The sequence below is a fragment of the Sciurus vulgaris genome (assembly GCF_902686455.1).
Source record: "Sciurus vulgaris genome assembly, chromosome: 6".
NCBI classification, from domain to species: Eukaryota; Metazoa; Chordata; class Mammalia; order Rodentia; family Sciuridae; genus Sciurus; species Sciurus vulgaris.
The window spans coordinates 53,645,615-53,667,273 of NC_136466.1; the positions used below are offsets into that span (position 1 = coordinate 53,645,615).

Here is a 21,659-nt window from a genome sequence, read left to right on the forward strand (position 1 = left end):
GCTGATTTTTTTGTATCTTTCATACTAAATTTATATTCTGCAACCATGTTAAATTCACTTATTAGTTCTAGTAACTTTTTGTAGATTCCACAGGATTGTTTTTAAACAGTCAAGCATATCCTCTGAATAAAGTTTCACTCCTACCTTTACAATCTGGATGCCTTTTTCTGCCTTATTTCAATGTTTATTAACTTCCAATGAAATATTGAATACAGTGGAGACAGACAACTCCTGCATGATTAAATGACATTATCTGTACGGTTTTTTTTTGTTTTTTTTTTTTTTTTTCATAGATATAACTTATCAGGATGAAGATGATCCTTCTATTCTTAGATTGCTGGACCATTTTTATATAAGATGACTGCTGGATTTTGTCAAATATTTTTTCTCACCTGACCACTAATAACATTTGTCCTTTTCTATTTGGATTGTTACAATTAAATGCCAGAGGCACATTTCTCTTTCTCTTTCATGGTGCTGGAGATTGATCCCAAGACCTCATGCATGATAGACAAGCACTACCCCTGAGCCACATCTTCAGTTACCAAGGAGGGTGAGGTAGGAGGATCACAAGTTTAAACTTGGCCTTGGCAACTTACTGATACCCTGTCTCCAAACCAAAAAAAAAAAAAAAAGTGTTGGGAATATAGTTCAGTGGTAGAGTGCCCTTGGGCTCGATCTCTAGTACGGGAAGAACAAAACAAAACAAAACCAGAGGCTGAATAGCTTATAAACAAGAGATGTTTATTTTTTAGAGTTCTGGAGATGAGCAAGACTTGATTTCTGGTGAAGGCCTACTCTCTGTGCATAGATGGAAGCTTCTAGCTGAGTCCTTACATGGAAGAGAAGGAAGCTGTCTGGGTGATCTTTAATAAAAGAATGTCACCAGTTCTACTGCCAAGGATCCACCTTCATGATCTAAGCCCCTCCCAAAGGCCCCATCTCCCAATGCTATCACATTGGTGACTAGATTTTAATATAAGTTGGGAGACCCTTTCATTCCATAGGATCGCTTCCACCCAAAATGACTATTGCCACCTTTATGGAATACATTGGCACCTGTGGATTATTATTATTATTATTTTCCATTTTGAGACATGGTCTCACTAAATTGCTGAGACTGGCCTTACACTTGCTATACTCCTGACTTAGCCTTCCAAGTGACTGGGATTACAGGAGGGCTCCACTGCACTGGGCTGGCTCCTATGGCTTTTAAGCCACTTTAGAATCCAGATGGGTTTGCCTATACCCACCCCCTTCTCTACCAGTCTTTTGCTAGCTATTTTAGAAGCATAGGTCAATAAATAGTTTTTTTTTTTTTTTTTTTTTTTTCAATTCTGTCACACTTTAACTCTGCAGTTTCAGTCAGTGTGGTTAGCAACTAATCTGCTGAAGTTTATTAAAGACACAAAAATTGTTTCTTTGGTTCAAAGAAGTTTGACAACTTTTATCTCAAATTTAGTATCTAAATTTATTGAATTTATGAACATCTCTTTTGACATAAAATAGATAACATGCATAATAATAGCTTTTAGTAATATTGAAAGTGGAAACTGTTTTGTCTACGCTGCATCACAACAACTGAAATTATCAGGTAGAACAATGAGTGTGGATGACATGAGAAGGAAAATGCAGACATGTCCTTTCATTCATTCTTCTCTGATGATTACAGAAAAGCAGTGGAGGCCCCCTGTTACCTCATAATAATGAAAAATATAAATCTCTAAGCTATCATAATAGAAGAACAATATTAACACTTTATACATAACTACAAAATTTTACTAAATCACTTCCTCATGGTTGTAAATAATATATATGGGTTGAATGGATGAGTTCCTCAATTTATTTGGCCTCAGTAAAATAAGGAAATTATTCTTTTACTTGGGGAAGGGCACACCTTTGGGAATTATGCTAAATATGCATATACACTGAAAGTAACATTAAAATGCCTATTGCACATATAGAGCAGATTTCCAATTCCACAGTATGTCAAAACATACTCAGTTGACAACTGCTTCTATACATATTGCTGAGTTCATGCACATGTTCAAAAGATATAAATAATGACACTGAAGTTCACATGACAATATGGGGCAAAATAGTAGTAGAACCAGTGGAACCATCTCACTACTTTACAGACCTCAGAGAGAAAAGGAGAGAAAGAGAAAATGGGCTGCAAGCTCTTCCTCCCTCTCCCACTGTTTTTTTTTTTTTTTTCTCCAATGAATTTCTAAGTGTTTTCTAAAGAATCTTTTAAAGACAAGTTCTGGGGGGCGAGGGGAGGGGAGAGACAAGTTCTGGTTATCATGTTCCTGATAAATACTTAGGAATACAAATGCAAATTTTTACTGGCAAAAAGAAGTCTGTGGGTTAAATTACTTCTGAGAAACTATTTACACAACGATTTCCTATTTGGTACCTTTATTTTCTTTGTGCAAATTTTACAAATTTTAGTTAATTACCTAAACAAACTTCTGCCAGAAACCAAGACAAGACCATTAATCTTATCTGCCAACTAGGAAGCAACATCAGAAATTGAAATTTTCCTCCTTAAAGCAACAGTCGGGTAAATACATTAAGCAATCTGCTAAACCACCTTCTCCAATCTAAGCAGGATGACTAAATTATGTGCTGAATATTAATACCTCAAATTCTTGATTTGACATATCATCTTCAGGGCATCACATTTTGTACACAGTCTGAATTCAAGTAATAAATATATTATCTCCTGAGATTTAGAAGTTCTCAAGAAAATGTATATTTTAGTAATCAAATCATTTTCATCTTTGCAGATTACAGAAGCAGAAATGAAGCTAGTGCTTTAATAATGCTTTTAATTATGTTCAATCTATTTGCTAATGTGAGAATTTGCTGAAGAATTGAATAATATATTGCAACCTACTAGACGTAGGCTATTACTCTCCCTCACTATTGGATCAACATTCACTAAAATGTGCAATGATGTCAAAGTAGGATTTTTGCAGTAATATTTTGTTTGCCTTAGCCAACTTTTAATCTAAACTATTGGGGAAAAGTGAGCACTCATCCAATACGTCTGCAAGCTTTTGACTAGTTAACATGTTAAGAAAGGGCTGTGTTGTCCAACTATTAGATAAGCTTTTTGGCAAAGAAAAAATATTTGTCTATGAATCTGTGGGTGAAATGTTTCCAAAAAGAAATTATAAATGGCTCCTATTTTAGGTCTCTTCTATTATGAATGACAGGTTTAACATTCTTAGAACCTTAAGAATATAATCTTAAAAGTCTTTAAAATCTTTAAAAGCCTCTAGGGATTACTGTACATTAATGAATCAGAGTCAGTAAATTATCTATAAATTAATCTTTCTAAACAGATTTGCACCCTTTTCAATTTGAAAGCTAAACTTCTGAGTCTCCACTTCAGCAACTTCATATCTGAAGGGCCTACATCTGTAAAAACATTTCTAATGAAAACACTAAGACAACCCCCAGAGAAGCAAATAAAATGAGACTTAAGTATATAGCAGCCCTTCCACAATTACATTCCTAACAATAGTAGATTCTAATTTGATGCCAAACAGAGGTTATATAACAAAATCAGTGAGCATAAGCAATCTATGTTGGTCTTGTGGCTCTATTCTTTAATTCAACATCTGAAAAGAATATAAATTTAAAAATATGTAAAAGTTATATAAAATGTTATATAGTATAGAAACTAGTAATAGAAAAATTATACTTTTCTAATGTTTTCAATTTTAAATATAAGATTTTGGATTCCTTTCATATGAAATATCTAGAATAGGCAAATCCATAGAGAGAGAAAGTAGCTTAGTGGTTACTAGGGTTGGAGTAGGGAAAGATGGGGAGTGACTGCTAATGAATACAGATTTATTTGGGGGTGATGGAAATGTTTTAGTGGCAATAGTGATGATGATGAACAACCTTGTGAACATACAAAAAAATGTAAACATACAAAAAATACTTAAAATGGTCATTTTTTAACTTGTATATAAATTATAACAATTTTTAAAAAATCATATTAGGAGGCTGGGGTGGTAGTTCAGTGGCAGCATACTTGCCTAGCACACATGAGGCCCTAGGTTCAATCCTCAGAATCACATAAAAATAAAATAAAGGTATTATGCCCACCTACAACTAAAAAAAATTATATATATATAAATATATCTTTTTAAAAACCATATTAGGTAGTCAGCCAACTAGACACAATGCCAGTGAAACCATGTTTTTAAAGTCCATATATAGCTACCAGATGGCCCTTCCTATAGACTGTAAGAACCAGATGAGTCCATTCTGAATTGGTTGTAGACAACTAGTATGTACTAGAACAGTCCGTGAATTCAGATTCAGGCTGGCAAGTATCGTATGAGGCAGTATGAAGGGGAGAAAACTTGTCTCATCAGGCTAGATTGCCTCCTCAGTTTATGCAGAGCCCCTATATATCCTTAAATCATACACAAACACCCACATCTGCTTACAGCAACGGGAACTCAGATCCAGACAGAAATTATGGATATCTGTAAAGGAACTCTTAGTTTAATGTGGACATAGTATTATTTACACTTTACAGGCATGATACACAATACACCCCCTCCCATGCAGTACATGCCAGTCTTAGATGTGGTAACTTACAGATTTTCTCCACGAAAAATAATCATAAAAATTTTAAGGGTGAATTTTATTCACCTCAAAATATATGATGAAAGGTCTCCTGTTATATGTAACAATTAGGAAATTCGTTTACCCACTCAGTATTCATCATACTTGTTAACTCAGGCACCAACAACAATTTGGTGTAAATATATAAAATGTCACTTACAAATGGGATGGCTATCACTGGAAAAGTACAAAAGGTTTTTAAAATTTCAGACAGTCCTAAGTATCTGTAATGTAATTACTTGAGAAGAAACAAAAATATAGTGACTTGAAACAGGAAAAGTCAAGCACTTTCCCCAGTGTGTTTAGAAACAAAAATAAGAGACTATTCAAGACCTCAAAAGATGCATACAATTATGATTTTATTTGTTAAATTACAATAGCCAAAAGATGGCTTTACAGAAGGCAAAATAAACCACACTTACACTTTAGAAAAGTCCTTTTTGTTTCTTTAAATCTAAGGCCCCCTCTAGTGTTTGAAAAGTTACAAGCATCACACAATATAAGTGAAGGGTAAATAGTCAACAGGATTTTACTGAGACCTTTCAAAACAAAAAATACTTTTTTGTTCCACTCATGTGGCCCAAAAATCAATGAGAGAAAATATCTAACCATAATTAAATTTCAAATTCCCGCTATGATTAATTGATTCATTCTCCTCTCATTCAGTAACTTTTTTCTGTTATTTATTGCTGGATTGTTTTTAGAATATTGATACACTGCTTATAAAGGGAAAAAAAATCTAATATGCACAGGGACTCTAATTTCCCAAACAAGAAATGTAGTTTGTTGAAAACGACAGAAAATTAGTTTAATGGTATCAAATTGCTGATTCTGCTTCTATTGAATATTGGTAAATGTCATGTACTTCCTAAAGTATATATTTATTATTTGGTAATTAGAATATTTAAACGACTTATTGTAAGACCCAACCTAATCTGTGAATTTGCTAGCAAATTTTCTTCAGTACTGTGTAAAAAGAAGTGGACGGTGTTCCTTTGAGAATAAATGTTGGCTCTGAAGAATATGATGCAAAGGAACTCTTAAAAATTTATACAGACATGACACTACATAAATCCAATGACCTAATTTCATGTGCTTTTGAAAAACTGATTAAAATTAGAGGGAGTAAAAAATAGTTTAGTTTCACGGTTTTAAAGCTAAATTCTTTTGTGTCTGTTTCCATATTCTACTACAGAAGGTTTAAAAGCTCATATTTCTATCACTGGAAAATAAAAAGAAATCTCTAACAAAAGAAAATAGTGCATTCTTAAGTAAAAGACTGACAGAGAAGATCATTTTAAGCTATTCATGTTCTTAAATGTTGAATACACTGAAAGTTGAAAATTCTATAGTTCATCAAGCAAGTTTAATCTGTATTAACTGTATTTAAACAAATGAATAAGGTCACCCAGTAAGTTACATGGCTTCTCTGCATTGATACTGCTTGTTTTCAAATTTGTCATTTGCAAATATTACAAGTTAAGAGAAAATGGTCATCTAAAATGAGTTAAATAAACCCAGCTACATTTACAATTGCCTCCACTTTTAAGATATCTACATTGAAATGGAACAGGACACAGCATTTTTAAAGTGCAATGTATACTCTTTTGGCGCATCATGAAAAATTATATAACTGGAAATTACTGCAGTCATTTCTCCAAGAACAAACTTAGTGAAAAGCTGTTTTGAAAGTTAGTCATCAGATTATAAACTGAGAAACACTGAAAAGTCATTTAAAATGACTATATAAAATGCAATTATAAATAAAACTGGTATGGGAGAGGTAGCATAAAGTAAGTTCAACCAAATAAATACTATACAGTAACATACAAAATTATGCTTATAAAAATTGAAAATAGCATTTTAAAATACCCATTTTCCCCACTTTTGAGGGCTTTACAATGAAATTAAAATTTAGACCCAGAGTCTCTATAAAGATTTTCCAAATGTTATTAATTACTGCCATTGTTTTTAGCCAGAACCTCTCTGATCTGTCGGTCGAGTTCACTGATTATTCGATCTTCATGATTATACACACCCGTTCTCATCAAAGTATCCCTTTCTTCTATTAGTCGAGTCAAATAATCATCCAAACCTTCTTCCAGCGCAGGGCCATGTGAACCGTCCATTTTTCCACTTGCAATCTCTCTGGAATCCTGCTGTTTTTGTTCTTGTTGCCTTAACCTGAGAAGTCAAGAACAAATGCCACTCTAGAAGGCAAAAAATACTGTTTCGATTTTCTTAACAGCATATTTAAAAACAAAATGATTCAGCAATAAAGTAAGTTTTGGTAATACTTTCAGGAAGAAAGCAAAAACCAATGTATCATTTGGCTAGTTGGAGTCAAAAGGCAGTTTAAAAAAACACCAGTTTTTTGAATTGTAAAATGCATGAAAACTCTAGAAATTTTAGAGCTATATAAAAAAAATCTGCAACAATCTTAATCCAGAGATCATAAAAATGAGTAACATTTTTCTGTATTTTCACTTTTAAAAATGTACATATGTACTTTTAAAATGTTTTCTAAAAAAGTTAATGAAATATATGCAGTGCTTTATACTATTTTCTCCTTATTTTTTAGAGTGAATGTTTTCCTACATCATTAAGTTTTCTTCGAAATGGCTTGAAAATGTACCATGATCTATATGAACCTTTAATCATCCTTTATTATCTTTAGATTTGGAATTAAAGCGTTATTTGAACATTAAATTTTTCTCTAAATTCAATCTACAAAGTTACTTATGCCAAAAACTTTTGGTGGATACTGCCCTGAATCAAGAAGAAAAGTCCATACTATCAATGAGCTTATTTTTAATTACTCAGAAAGCAAAATTCTGTAAATGGTTCAAAGGGCATATACACGTGAAGGTTCTGTATGGATGTCTTCAAGTTATGTTTTTAATGACTTCATTTGGAGATGAAGCAGGTTCTAGAATTTGGGTATTTTCAATAGAATACTGGTGAAAATGGGGAGGGAATAATATACCAATTTTGGATATGGAATATATTTTAATTTAGAATGTGTAATTAGGATTCACTTTATAGTCCTTGAAACGTGTTTTAATTGCAACTATTCCTAAATTCTGTCTTTCTAAGATAGAGCAGTTGAGTCTAAGTCCCCGCTTTGACATGGTCTTCAGAATAAATAAGCATTTAAGAAGCAAACCCCCTTCTGAAGTTGCAAAGGGGTGGGGCGGGGAGGAAGAATCAGTGAGGAGTGAGTCCTGCTCTAAAAGAGCAGGAGGACTGGACCCTAGAGAGTACATGACAATGGGCAACAACTCTGAAACATGCAAATGCTACAGTTCCTCAGAAAAGGAAAGGAAAGGAAACTGAAGTATACAGTCCAAGGACACTAATATCTTCATCTGTTCTTAGAAAAAGTCTAAATATGGAGGGGCACTGTCTGAGACCCAGGTGGGAAATAAGTGGCTAATGAGGTACTGGCACTAATTTTTTCCACCGATTTTGAGCAATGCACATGGACAGGTAAGGGTAGAAATCTGAATAGTTGTTTCCTCTATCTGAATTCCTATAGCCACCTTGGAGGAAGGAGTCCTTTAGGCAAATTAATGACACACAATGTTGCACTATGTACCACAAAGTTTAACCACTTCCCACTTCTGTTTCTGCATAAAGGACATGCAATTTTTACAAAACTGATAAGATTATCCCTATCAAATATTTACTAAAATGAAAAAAGCACAAATCATCAGTCATGATTACAACAGAATTTTAGAACCGCATAACTGAAGAAACAATGAAAATTATCAAAGGAAACTTGGATGACGATTTTGACAAATGTGCTATGTCTGGATTCCACTCACATACTTCCTGCCACTAGGAACCTTCTGCTTTGTAGAACTGCTGTGTTAGAAAGTTCCTTCTTGTATTGAACTCAGCATTCTTCTTTATACTTTTTTTCTGTCCAAGAGGAAAATCCTACTTACTTCTTTTTAATACTGTAGCCTTCCAGATATTTGCCCAAGAGTTCTCTTCTCCACATTCAGTACCCCCCACTCTCCTAACCAACTGGATGACATTACATAAAGCTGCATGCTACCCTGACCACATCCACTGTAAGATTTCTAGGTAGCTGATTTCCCTTAGAGTGCATGTTACATTGGAAAGAACACCTTAGAGAGGATTTTTGCAGTGCTGAATACTGAACATTATTTCTGTTACTGTCCATAACTACACTGACCTTTGGCAGCTAAGCCACACTGTTAGTAACGGCCACTTAAATCCCCCTGGGCTTCCTCATATGAACTGCTTTACCATCTTGCCTATCAAGGAAGTGATTTTTCTTTTCATGTGCACAAAGACTTGAGTCTCTAATATATTAAATTTTGTTAATCTCCCTGAATCCTAATATATGAAGATGTTAGTTGTGATTTTTCAAAACTTGACAGGCAAAAATGCTATCTTCACTTAAGTCACTAAAACAGTGCTTAGCACACAGCAGTTTTTTTGGTTTCCATATTATGTATGACAGCAAAACTTTGGAAAGCAAGGATTATGTTATAATTCATTAATGTACAGCATCTTCCAAGTCTACAATACTAAATAAATATTTGTTGACAAATCTATGCCAAAGACCATTACACTATTTTCCCCATGAACATAGCTATAACAAGTCTATTTAGCTCTTGTATTGCCATTCATAGCACTAACACTTCAAAATTATTTTGGGGTAACTATTTCAAGATTATTCCTAATATTGACTAAGAGGAGTTCTAAAGTATAAGAAATTTCAAATTTAATTATGAACAGCAGTGATATAATGACTTATTTAATGAGCACTTACTGTTTGTCAGGAGCTGTTTTAAATGCCTTATGTATGCCTATCTCACTTTTTATATCTTTAAGACAATACTTTGAAGAAATTTTAATCCCCATTAAAGATGAAAAAAATAGAAAGACAAATAACCTTTTCAAGGTCATGCAGCTAGTAAATCTTAGAACCAGAGTTCAAATCTTATTCCAGAGACAGTATTTTTAACTACTGTGCTATATTGTGATTCTCTGTAGTATCATTTTCATCTTAATCACAACTTTAACAGTGTTTCATGTTTAAAGAAAGTTATGTGACAATAGTACAAAAACAAATTACAGTAGCTACCTCTTATCCATAGTTTCAGCTACTCATGGTCAACAATGGTCCAAAAATAAGAGCCTAGAAATAAGTAATTCATAAGTTTTAAACTGCATACTATTCTAAATAGCATGAAATCTCAGGCTGTCCAGTTCAACTTGTCCAGGACATGACAAGTAAATTTTATTTACTACCTGCCTGATACTATCCTTCCCAGCATGTCAACTGTCATGGTATCCCAGTGTCTGTGTTCAGTAACTTTCACATAAGCCTAGCCCTACCACAGTTCTCATGCCATCTCCCTCACTTCATCTCATCACGTAGGTATTGTGTCACCTCACATCATCACAGGAAGGATGAGTATAGTACAATAAGATACTTTGCGAGTGAGACCACAATCACATAACTTTTATTATAGTATACTGTTATAATTGTTTTATTAGTTATTGTTAATCTCTTTATTATCCCTAATTTATAAACCTTATTATAAATATGTATAGGAAAAAACAGTATTCGTAGGGTTTGGTACTATCTTCTCTTTTGGGCATCTCTTGGATGTCCTGGAATGTATACCACTTGGATAAGGGTGCACTACTACATAGCTTTCTTCCCCCCTGTATAGTTGTATAGTATTTTTGGAGGGTAATTTGGAGGGGTGGGTGCTTTTTGGCTTAATCTATCTAGTGCATTTATGTTACAGCATAGCACACCTTGTTGGCTTGGACTGCCAAAGCAAAATACCATAGACTGAGTAGCTGAAAAAACATTTATTTTCTCACACTTCTAGAGTTTAGAAGTCCAAGATCAAGGAATCAACATGGTTAGTTTCTAGGAGACCACTTTCTTGCTTTGTCCTCACATAGTAGCAGGGAAGGAGGGAAGAGATCAAGCAAGCCCTCTGGTGTCTCTTCTTATCAAAGCATTAATCCCATTATGAGAGCCCCATCTCCAAATTACATAACATAGGACGTTAGGGCTTCAACATATGAATTTTGGGGGACATGATTATACATACATATATTCAACAAAAGTATTCCATAATATCTTTATGTATAAAGAAATGCAATTACCATATAAGTGGGTTCAGGGCTTTATTCAGAAAATAAATGAATAAACATCAGTTTCAAAGGGTAAACTTCTAAGTGCCAAGCTTATAGGGCTCAATTTGAACTATTGTTCTCTTTTATTCAACAAATATTTATTTGATGTCTATAATGCTACAGACTTAGAAGATGTTAAACATTTGTGAATTTTAACATGATCTTGCCTTCTAAAATTTTGCTGTCATATACAGCATTGAAACCAAAGAAATGCTACATGCTACACACTGTTTTGGTGCTTAAATATACCATTTTTGCCTATCAGATTTGAAGAGCATACAAAATTTTATCTTAACCAATGTCTTATTATACTTTATATAGGATCTGCTTTATTCTTAAGGAATCTAAAGTTATTCCCTCCCTGGATCAAATAACCCAATTAAAAGGTTATTCTATTAAAACTTTTGTATTTGGAAGAGAAAAAGAATCTTTTAATTATACCTGTTCAATTCATTTCTTATATCCAACAATTCTTGTCGTTCAGTTTTTACTGTATCTTTTTCCTCAGCAGCCAGGTACCGCAGTCTCATCTGTTCCAATTCTTCTTGCTGTTTTTTAAGACGAGCCATTTGACTTTCTTGTTCTCTCTTGAAACAAATAAAGAAAGAAGCCAGACACCTAATATCAGGAATATATATATTTCATGTGACTCTGACTTTGTGATTATAAACCAATTTGAGAATAACCATGATGCAGTCATGCACTGCCAACTCTGGTCATATACGATCTAGAAATGCTCAAGTTTTCTCTAAATACTATTTCTTTTGCTACCATAATCATTCACCAATTGGTGAATGAGGTTAGCTGAATATCATAGGATAAACAGAAGGTGAAAGCAAGAAAGTGGCTGATATCAGCACAATGAATTACCACAGGGACCAGTGGTAAGATCAGTATCTAAGAAATGGTTATACGAGGATGTACCTACAAAAACCTAATAAGTGTCCCTGATCATTAATTCCAATTCCATCTCAGTTAATATGACTTTCTACCCTTTTCTCCAGGCTCACACAGAAATCTATACACATATACTTTTTCTTTTTTTAAACAAAAATGGAATGAAACAATATCCTCATCTTCCATATTTTTTTAAAAATGAACAATTCCTCCAGATGAATAGATAAAATCTTTTAAAAATAAACATGTAACATTCCACAGAATGGATATTCTATGACTTATTCCACCAGTCTCTCAATAACAGAAACTTTCAGTACTACAAACAATGATACACTAAAATACCCTATCATCTAACATAGTTAGTTCATGAATCTTTCTACATATTTCTTTAGAGACAAGTGCTTTTCCCTCTTTAGAACCTCAGGGAGGAGGATGAGTCAATAGATATGGGTCATATATTTTTTAAATAATTTATTTACTGAATTACAACAAAGAATACCAGAACACAGTGTATGTTTTGCTGATTTTTCACAAAATGAGTCACTCACAAAATCATCATCCAAATGAAAAGAACTTCAGAAGTCGCTCTGTTTCCTCCCTGTCGCTAATATTACTCTCACCTTCCCAAAGATAATTGTTACCCTAATGCTAACATCACAAGTTTAAGTTTTGACTGCTTTGAGTTTTGTATTAAATTATGCAAGATATATTACTTTGTGTTGGGCTTCTTTCACTTAACATTGTTTTTAAGATTCATTTCTACTGTTCTGTGTAATATAATCATTCACAGTATTATGTAGCATTCCACTGACTAAATATACAATTTGTTCACTGCACTGCTGAAGGATATTTGTGAAGTTTCCAGTTTTGAATTACAAATAATACTGATGTGAAGATTACACATGTCCTTTGGTACACATTTTATACACACTTCAGATTGAGTACATACCTAGGATTCAAACTTCTGAGACAGAAGGTTTGAAAATTTCAGCATTAGTATATATTGCCAAATTGCTCCAAAGTAGTCATGCTAATTAATATTCTCTGAGTGTTCCAGTGCTCCCTACTTTTGCCAACACTTGGTAATGTCAATTTTTCTTTTCATTTTAACCATTGACAGGTTATGTTGTGGTAGCTGAGATTTTATTTTACATTTTTTCAAAGACCAATGAGATTGAACATTTTAGTAATTTTAATGGCATTTGGATATCTTTGTTTATAAAGTTTTTATTCAAATGTTTGGCACTCTTCCCTACTTGGCTGTCTATTTTGTTTTTTCTTTCCTTTTCTGAGGTACTAGGGACTGAACTGAGATACTTGTATATTCCAGTTGTTCCTTCCCTGAGCTGAGAGCCTTGTACATTCTGCAAATGCTTTTACCACTTAAGAATATATACTACTTTTGGAAATTGTTTTCCAAAGTGGTTGAGTCAATTTTCAATCAGCCAATATTAAGTGAAATTTTAAAAATGAACATATGCTATTTCCAGCAATTCTTTTAAATATAAACACTTTAACTCTTACTTATTCAAGAAATATTCAGTGTTGTCTTAATATAAGAAAGCCTAGAAAAAAAATGTGCACTAAAAGAAGACTGTATGAAACATGTAATTAAACAGAATGATTCCACATACAAAGATTGAAAGCATGCAAAATAAAGCAGCAGTTACAGATATCTATCTATCTATCTATCTATCTATCTATCTATCTATCTATCTATCTATCTATCTATTTGTATCGGGGATTGAACCCAGGGGCACTCAACCACTGAGCTACATCCCCCAAATTTTTGTATTTTGAGACAGGTTCTCACTGGGGTTACAGGTGTGTGCCACCACACCCAGCTTCAGGTATATTTTTAATATATCTTGTGTTACAAAATTAAAGGCAGATTAATAGTATAGTGGTCACTTCTACAAAGAAAGAAGATACAGATGAGAAAAGCAACAGAGAGGGCTTCCAAAGCATTCATAATGCTCTCTTGGTTTAACTAGAAGGCTGGTGGGGGAGGGCATAAGAATCCTGTCTTTGTAATGTATTTCACTTAAGAAGTTAACTATTTAAAAAGAAAGGAAAAATATCTGGACAATATACAAGAAATTATTATTTCTGGTTGAAGAGGAGAAAGAGTATTGGTGACTTATTGAGGTGCTGCAAAATTTGCACTTTAAAAAATGAGCAAAAAGAATGACTACAGGCAGCAGAAGGAATAAAAGTCAATTATTTAATGTAGTTCATTTTTTTATTTTTACAAAACCTGAAACATTTTTATTCTAAAACACATTAAAAAAATCTTTAAAATGCCTCGATTTTTAATCGGGTATACAGTACTAATAATCATACACATGTGAAAATTAGAGGTTAGTGAAAGAAACCCTTTCCAGGTGCTCTGGGTTAAAGGCTCCTCAATCAAGTGAGTATAATCTTTATTTTGCCTTGGCTGCCTATAAATCCAGAGAGGAGATGTAAACATACATACACTAGACTAAACAGCGGCTAAAAAGTGGTCACTACTTGCTCTCCCACTCACACATACCATGTAAGTCTGTGGGAAAAAACTTACAACTAAACTAAGGAACTCAAGTAAAGTTTTCTGAAAATAACCCAGAGCTGACAAGTCAGTAGGAGGGCCTGGATGGTTTCAAGACACAGTTTTTAACCAAGACTTGGACCTCCAACTGTTTTCTTAAACAAAGATTTACATCCTATCCTTGGCTAAATTACTTATAAATTAATCAAATTAATTACTCTGAGTGGATAAGCAGGAGGCTGGACAAGATAGTGCTGATGTCAGTCGATGAAGTCTGTGTTGTTTTAACTAAATATAATCAGCTTAGTTTTAAACAGATCTACTGTGCACAAATATGGTAAGAGACCCACGTCCTACCCAAAATCTGAGTTCTGTTTCCTGTCCTGGAAACAAACATACCTAGTTTTGATATATCTGACATAATAAAAATATTAAATTTTCTGCAACAACAAATTCATATTTTATAACAATGATTCATTTATCTAAAAAAGCAGTGGTTTTTATTCTGCTTACAAAACTATATACTAATGTATTCAGAAATGTTTTTAGGTTAATATATAATTATTTAGAACATATGGACTAAAGCAATCAACTCAGGTACCTGTAGATCAATTTAAGCATTTGTTTGATTTTAAAATATTTCTAAGTCCATTTTTACAAAGAAAGAAAACTAAATTGCCCTCTAAATGTCTAACAAGTAGAACTTTTAACTTTGTCCCAAGATACCACACCCAGAATGTAAGAATATCATTTCCTTATTTTATGTTATATTTATTTATATTTTACAGCTGCTGCTGTACCAGTTACAAAAGAAAAGCTTTGCAAAGCTTACAACTTGGAAACACAGACTTTTATGGTTATGTATCAAAAGAAAAGTTTTTTCTAAATAATTAGAAGGTTATGATTTTTTAATTCACAAATTGACTATACTAGGTCACCTTTGAGTAATGGAAATCTCTGTTTAAACATTCTTTTGGCAATGGGCACCAAGAATTAGATCTTATTTCCAAGCTTTACCAGCTGGGTTTTGTCATTAACATTTATTAACAATCTAAGATATGGCTTTCACCATTTAATCTGTACTACACAAATGTTTTGTATGGTCCTCCAGAGGGTTTTGATGTGACAAATTACTGGCAGAGATTATAGCCTCGTGGCTGTTCACCAGAGGTAATGTAGAATTAATATGGGACTAATCCAATTTAAACAAAAAGTTGCACAAACAATTCTATGAACAAAAGCAAATAGACAATTCCAATTTTATATTCAAACACAATAAATGTGTTTTTAATAAAAAAATAGGGAAAATTTTTGAAGTAATTTTCACACATATGAAATGTGCCAATTTGATGAAGTTATTAATTTTAATTTTCCAAAAACAGAGGCAGTACACAATTCACTATGGAGATCCCAATATCTATTACTTTTCTTCTTAAATTAATGATTACTAGTGACCTAAAAATTTGTTTACAATGTTGTTTCTAAAGCAGAAATTCTATGGGATAAGGAATAAAATCTCACTGATCTACAATGAGAAAATAATTAGAAAACATTTATGAACATTGCACTCAAAGATTGAAACTGTTACTTTTATTTTCTTCCATGGAATACGGGTTTAAGTTTTGGAGAACCACTAATTTAACACAGTTTTCTTAATATATTTATAGTAACTGAAGAGAAAGAGGACATCTGAATTTTTGTGACACCATCTCTTATTAATAAAAAATAGCTAAAATTACTTTGCCAATGACTTTTGAGATACAGGGTAGAAAATAAATAGGAAGAATAAATAAAAATTGAATGAAAGGGAAAGATCCAGAAGATAACAAAATGTATGAGGATGCATACATCAGAAAGGAGTTCCTGACTGGGAGCCTTTCATACTAAATTTCCTTTTAAGAAAGATTACCTCAGTATCTCAGTGTAAAGTAAACAAAGAGGCATGATTTTCAGTGATTCTACTCAAACATTAGTTAAATTTTCAAAACTACCTCAGTGGTGAAAAACAGTGTAATCTCTAATATGCACATGTGAACAAGACTTAAAAATCAATTAAAGTAAAAAAATTCTTGTATGGATATTTCTTAATAAGAAGTGTTCAATTATAAGTGAAATTGTTTCAGTACTTATTAATGGTTAGTCATTTCTCCAAAGGAAATACCTTAACACTTAATGCTGTTCAACTATTTTAGTAATGCCTTATAATTAGTTACCACTGTATTACTCCCTTATTCACTACTCAACTTCTTCAATGGCAGACACTATCTTCTGCATCTTCCCTATTCACTCTATTTTAAAACTTGAAATTATTTCCTATGTTGTGTTACTTCAAACATCTTTCTTCTTAAGATGCTTCTCCTTTAGGTTTGAGGGGCAAATGCAGGGGTAATTCACTTGTTCCATTGTTTTTAATCACACATGCTAACATCATTTGCATTTTCCATCATCCTGTTGTATTCTTGTTAAATATCAATCCTTCCAGAAGAGCTTTAAGTTCCACATGAGAAACAACAGCTGTATCCATAGCATCAAGCACTGTGCAAGGTTCATATAAGGCCCTCAATAAGCACACGTTGAATGAATGAAGGAAGAAAAGGAAAGAAGGAAGGAAATGAACAAAGGAATTACCTCTATACGTTCTTCAGACTCAATGTAGTCTCATTCCTCTATATCCAAACATCAGGAAGTTCACCTAATGACATTATTTAGACCCTAACATGGTTTTGCGCTCATAAGTTTTCTATAGAATGTCTATCAAAACTACCATTCAAACTACTGTTATTACTTGAACTATATCCTACCCCACTTTCTTACCACACTGTAAGGCAACACTCACCGTTCTCCATATATAAAAATTTTTCAAAGTATTGTTAATGCTACTATTTCTTTGAACTCAGTGACAAAATCCTCTAATATTTGTTCTGTTTATCAATATCCAAAAGTTACCTTCACTTAGGTCCATGGACTGAAACCAAAACCACTACATAACAGCTTTATGACTCCTCTTTAACAACAGTTACCATTTATTTATTGAACACATACTGTTATCAAACACTGTATTTACTGTTTTATAGATGCTAATTTAATTCTGTGAGCAACCTGTGAGAAAAATTTTCTCATTGTATGAATGAGGAGACTAATCAGATTCATTAAATAACCAAAGTCACAAAGGTAGTAAGAGATAAAGACAGCATTCACCCTAGCTCTTGACCCTAGGGCAATGTTTTTAAACTACTACAAATGCTGCTTCTGACAGATTTTGTATCCTATTACTTTCACAGCTATTCTCATCATACATTTCCTTGCTCCTAAATCCAAAAGGACTCCTCCTGATTGTACTAGATGTAACCTAAATATCTTGGCATCAGGACATTGTACCAGCTTCTCCCTTAAAATCACTTTGGTTCTCACTATTGGAGCTAACAGCCATTTTCCTTGATTGGACATGCCAACTCATGACTACTTCTGCTTCAATATTCTTTTCGGAAATCTGTCTTCCATGGCTCCTATGGACCACAATCATGATACTATGAAAGAGAAAGGGTCCGGATTCTAGTCAGTGACTTCAATCCTAGCTCTATCACTTAGTACTTGTGAATACAAAAGATCCTCTGTACTATGCACATAATGCAATTTCAGGCCTCAGTTTCTTCATCTATAAAATCAAATAATATTACCTGCTATATAGAAGGTAACTTTGTTATGATTAAGTTTAGCACAGGGCATACTAAATGCTCTATCAGCATCATTATAATTGTCTTTACTGTCTCTAGTTGCTATATTCTTCATTAGTCTTCCATCTTTCTCCTTAAACATAAGAATTCTAGGGTCTATCAGCACAGCTTCAAATATCACCTCTGCAAAGAATTCCATCTCTTAAGTCCAATCATACTCCTAACAACTGATGCATATTTCTTACTGCTTACAGAATTTTTCTGTAAAAATTAAAATGTCCACATTTGCAAATCTTATCTCCTTCCCACACTTCAAGTAGCATCTTAACATTTTTTTCCAAAACTGGAAACTCTTTCCAGACACTACAGCTTGCACCCTTGGCATAGTCTTTGGCAAGAATCTTCTTAAAGTTGCATTCCTATTGCTATCACTTAAGTTCAAAGCCTTATTACCTGAAATAATTTCTAAAATGGGCCCTCCTGTTTTATAAGAACAGGCTTTGCTTCCCCCTTCAGGCTTCTTTGCTAAGATCATTCTATTCATTATATTTATATTTCCCCTGTTACTTTCCTAAGTCACACCCAATTTCTCTATTTAAATCCCATCCACTCATCTCTACAGGTCCATCTTAAATATCTCCTTATCTACAAAACCTTTCCTAAGTCCTATTAAATAAACATACTTTCTCTTCCTGAGTACTCTAAGGTTTTTCTCCTGCATCTTACTATAGGGCAGTAAGGTTACATTTATAATTGTTTCTTCCTTAATATTAAATTCCAAGTTCCCTGAGGGAATGGCCTATGTCTTACTTATATCTTTATGCCTAGGATAGTACCTTGAATACAAAAGATCCTCTGTACTATACATATAATGCCCATTTTTAGTCTTGCCAGCATTAAAATAATACATGTTAAGCACTCCTAAATCTGAAAAAACAAACTTCAGAATGTTCCAAACTGAAATTTTTTTCAGAACTGAGATAAGGCAGCCTGACAGTACTCTGTGAAGCTGGCAAACATTAGCATAATACCACAAGAATATTTAATAGTATTTGATGGCTACAGAGCCATATTAAGAAAAATACCAACCTGAAAAACATTATATACCAAATTTCATTCAGAATAAAACTGACATATTAAAGAAGAGCACATTTAGAGTAAATTAATCATTACTGATCCTTAAAAGTTTTAGGGTAAGTAAACTTCTTCAAAATAAAAATATTACCCATATTTTCTCTCATCTTACTCATTTGAAGAAACTATTTCCCAAAATAAGATTACTTTCTCATGAAGCTCACAGTATTTGTTGTCTAGTAGCAGGAATAAAAAGTAAGTAAGAATAATTGAGGAAACTATCAAGGTTTTAAACCCCTAAAATTAGCAAAATTTTCCTATGATCCTGGTTCTTAACCAAAATACTGTATCTTCCTAGGAATGATATTTTAAATATTTTGTAAGATTTGTGAAAATATTAAATGTAAGTTATCCTTAAGTTATCCCCTTCCCAAGAGTATTTCCAGGGAAAAGATTAGTACTAAGGAGGAAGAAGTCAAACTAAAAGAAATTATTTCCAATTTCTTCTTGAGAAAAGGATAGTTGGCAATTAAAAATAAATAGATTTAGGGCTGGGGAGATAGCTCAGCTGGTAGAGTGCCTGCCTCACAAGCACAAGGCCCTGAGTTCGATCCTCAGTACCACAAAAAATAAATATAATAAATAAATAAATAGTTTTAAAAGTTTGTTTATAGACCTTTTCTTCCTCTGGAGATAACCCACATTCTCCCCTGAATGTGTATTTCTTGCTTTACCCTAAAAGCTTCTCCCTCTTCAAAGAGCCCACATTCTCCCTTGAAAAGTGCCTCTGCTTCCCTAAATAAATCTCTATGTCTACTGAGGGGAGAGAGAAGTTTCAGTTTTTAATTATTGAATACTTTAAATAAAAAGTTCATAATCTCAAACAATAGTACTGAATATTTAAATGCAGACACCCGAACATAAAAGATGTTGCCAAACATGCAAACTTATAAAGAAACAAGAGAGAAAAAGACATAAAAAGAGTAAGCTATGAACCTCATACCTGTTTAAGTCTGGCAAGTTCTTTCAAAGCTCGTCCCCACTGCTGCTTGTAATGCAGTTTAGACTTGGTTGCAGATTCCAACTTTCTTTCAAGTTCAACCTAACAGTGATTAAAATCGTATCAAGTGAAACACTATACCACTGTGTACAATCACTGAAAGATAATATATACAAAGGGTCTGGCTTAAGAAAAGAGTTTATATAGTGTAACATACGACATCATCTAAAACTGTTACATAATTTACTATAAATATTATGGCACATGAACATTTTCTTGTTTAAAATATAGTCTTACTTTTATTGCCTTACAGCCTATACTAAAAAGAACTGAATTAGTCTTAACCTCCAGTTACTATAAATGTATTTAAACATGTATATTACATTGAGTAAAACTTAGATTTTTTTTTTTTTTTTTAATAAAAAGCAGTTCTAACGGTTGACATTCCAATTTAGATACAATTCTAAATCTTAGAAACCAAATATTCCTTTTGGAGGCCTATCATTATGTGGAATTTGGTCTTATACTTGAGAGCTTAGTAGAGATACTTTTATATTTTGGCAAAACTGTGAACACTGGACACTGGAAACAGTGAAATATTTTATTACAAAGCAATTTACTAAGAATACAAAGTAAAAAATATTTTAAGAATGTTAAACTCAAGAGTAAGAAAAATGTTCCTTAGTAACACACATATAACTTTTATTTTCTATTTTTCCTCAAATGTATAAAGAAAAACACGACAGTGATTCAATTTAAAAATATGGTTATTTATACTTGCAGCAGGCAATCTGTTGTGCATGAACTGAAGCCAACTTGGCTATGTTTTGGAATGTACTCACTTAGTGTTTCAGACCAAGTACCAAATTCATGTAGCCAACAGACAGTTTTACTATTAAGTGATAATGTAATAATCTGCTTGAATTACAGTAAAACACTGTTAATCTGAACTGGTCAAATTTTTTTTATATCAAGTCTAGTTTTTCCCATACATACAACTCCTAATGTTTCACAAGGAAACAAAAACAGAGATACTATAAAAATTCCAACTTCAGAAAACTCATATGAAAATAAAATGAAAGAAAAAGCAGACTGCCAAATTCCCTTCACAAAAAGACCAGAACATTCTCTGCAGTAATATATGACTACATGAAGTCAAGGTCTTTTCTGCTTTACAAATCCCTAGTGCTTGGATTTAGATGTGTTGACATTTCACAACTAGACTCAAGCATCTTAAGTTGAATAATATTGCTGAGATTATTGTAGATAATCTCTTCCACTTATGCCCCAAAGATTTATATATATTACTTGGTAATTTAACAACAGGCTATATCTCAGAATAGAAAAAATATTTTTATAACTATGGGATAAGAGTAGTATTCAATAATAAAAGATCAGGTCCATAAGTATTGGATGGGCCCAAGGATGAAGTCCAATGGACCAGTTCAATCAGAAAAATATGTCTGAGTAGGTTCTACAAGTTTTACCATAAATACTTAACAAATTCACAGTTGCATAGTTATTTATACTAACTTAAAACACATGTATAGTTGTATGTATAACTTTTTTTTTCTTGAATAAAAAACCTGTAGCTAGCAAATCTGAAGTACAAATCTAATTAATTTCAACAAAT

General features: G+C 32.9%; 1 protein-coding gene across 2 annotated transcripts in view; it reads right to left on the reverse strand.

Annotated features, from left to right (window-relative positions):
- Positions 1–4,998: 4,998 nt before the first annotated feature.
- CEP120 (centrosomal protein 120) overlaps positions 4,999–21,659 on the reverse strand; it is a 73,102-nt gene continuing 56,441 nt past the window's right edge. For both annotated transcript variants that reach the window (XM_079145459.1, XM_079145458.1), the window contains 3 exons: positions 20,030–20,128; positions 11,293–11,438; positions 4,999–6,840 (listed from right to left, as the gene is read on the reverse strand). In XM_079145459.1, the coding sequence (XP_079001585.1) occupies positions 6,609–6,840; positions 11,293–11,438; positions 20,030–20,128 (477 nt within the window). In that variant the 3' untranslated portion in view covers positions 4,999–6,608. The remainder of the gene's footprint in view (positions 6,841–11,292; positions 11,439–20,029; positions 20,129–21,659) is intronic.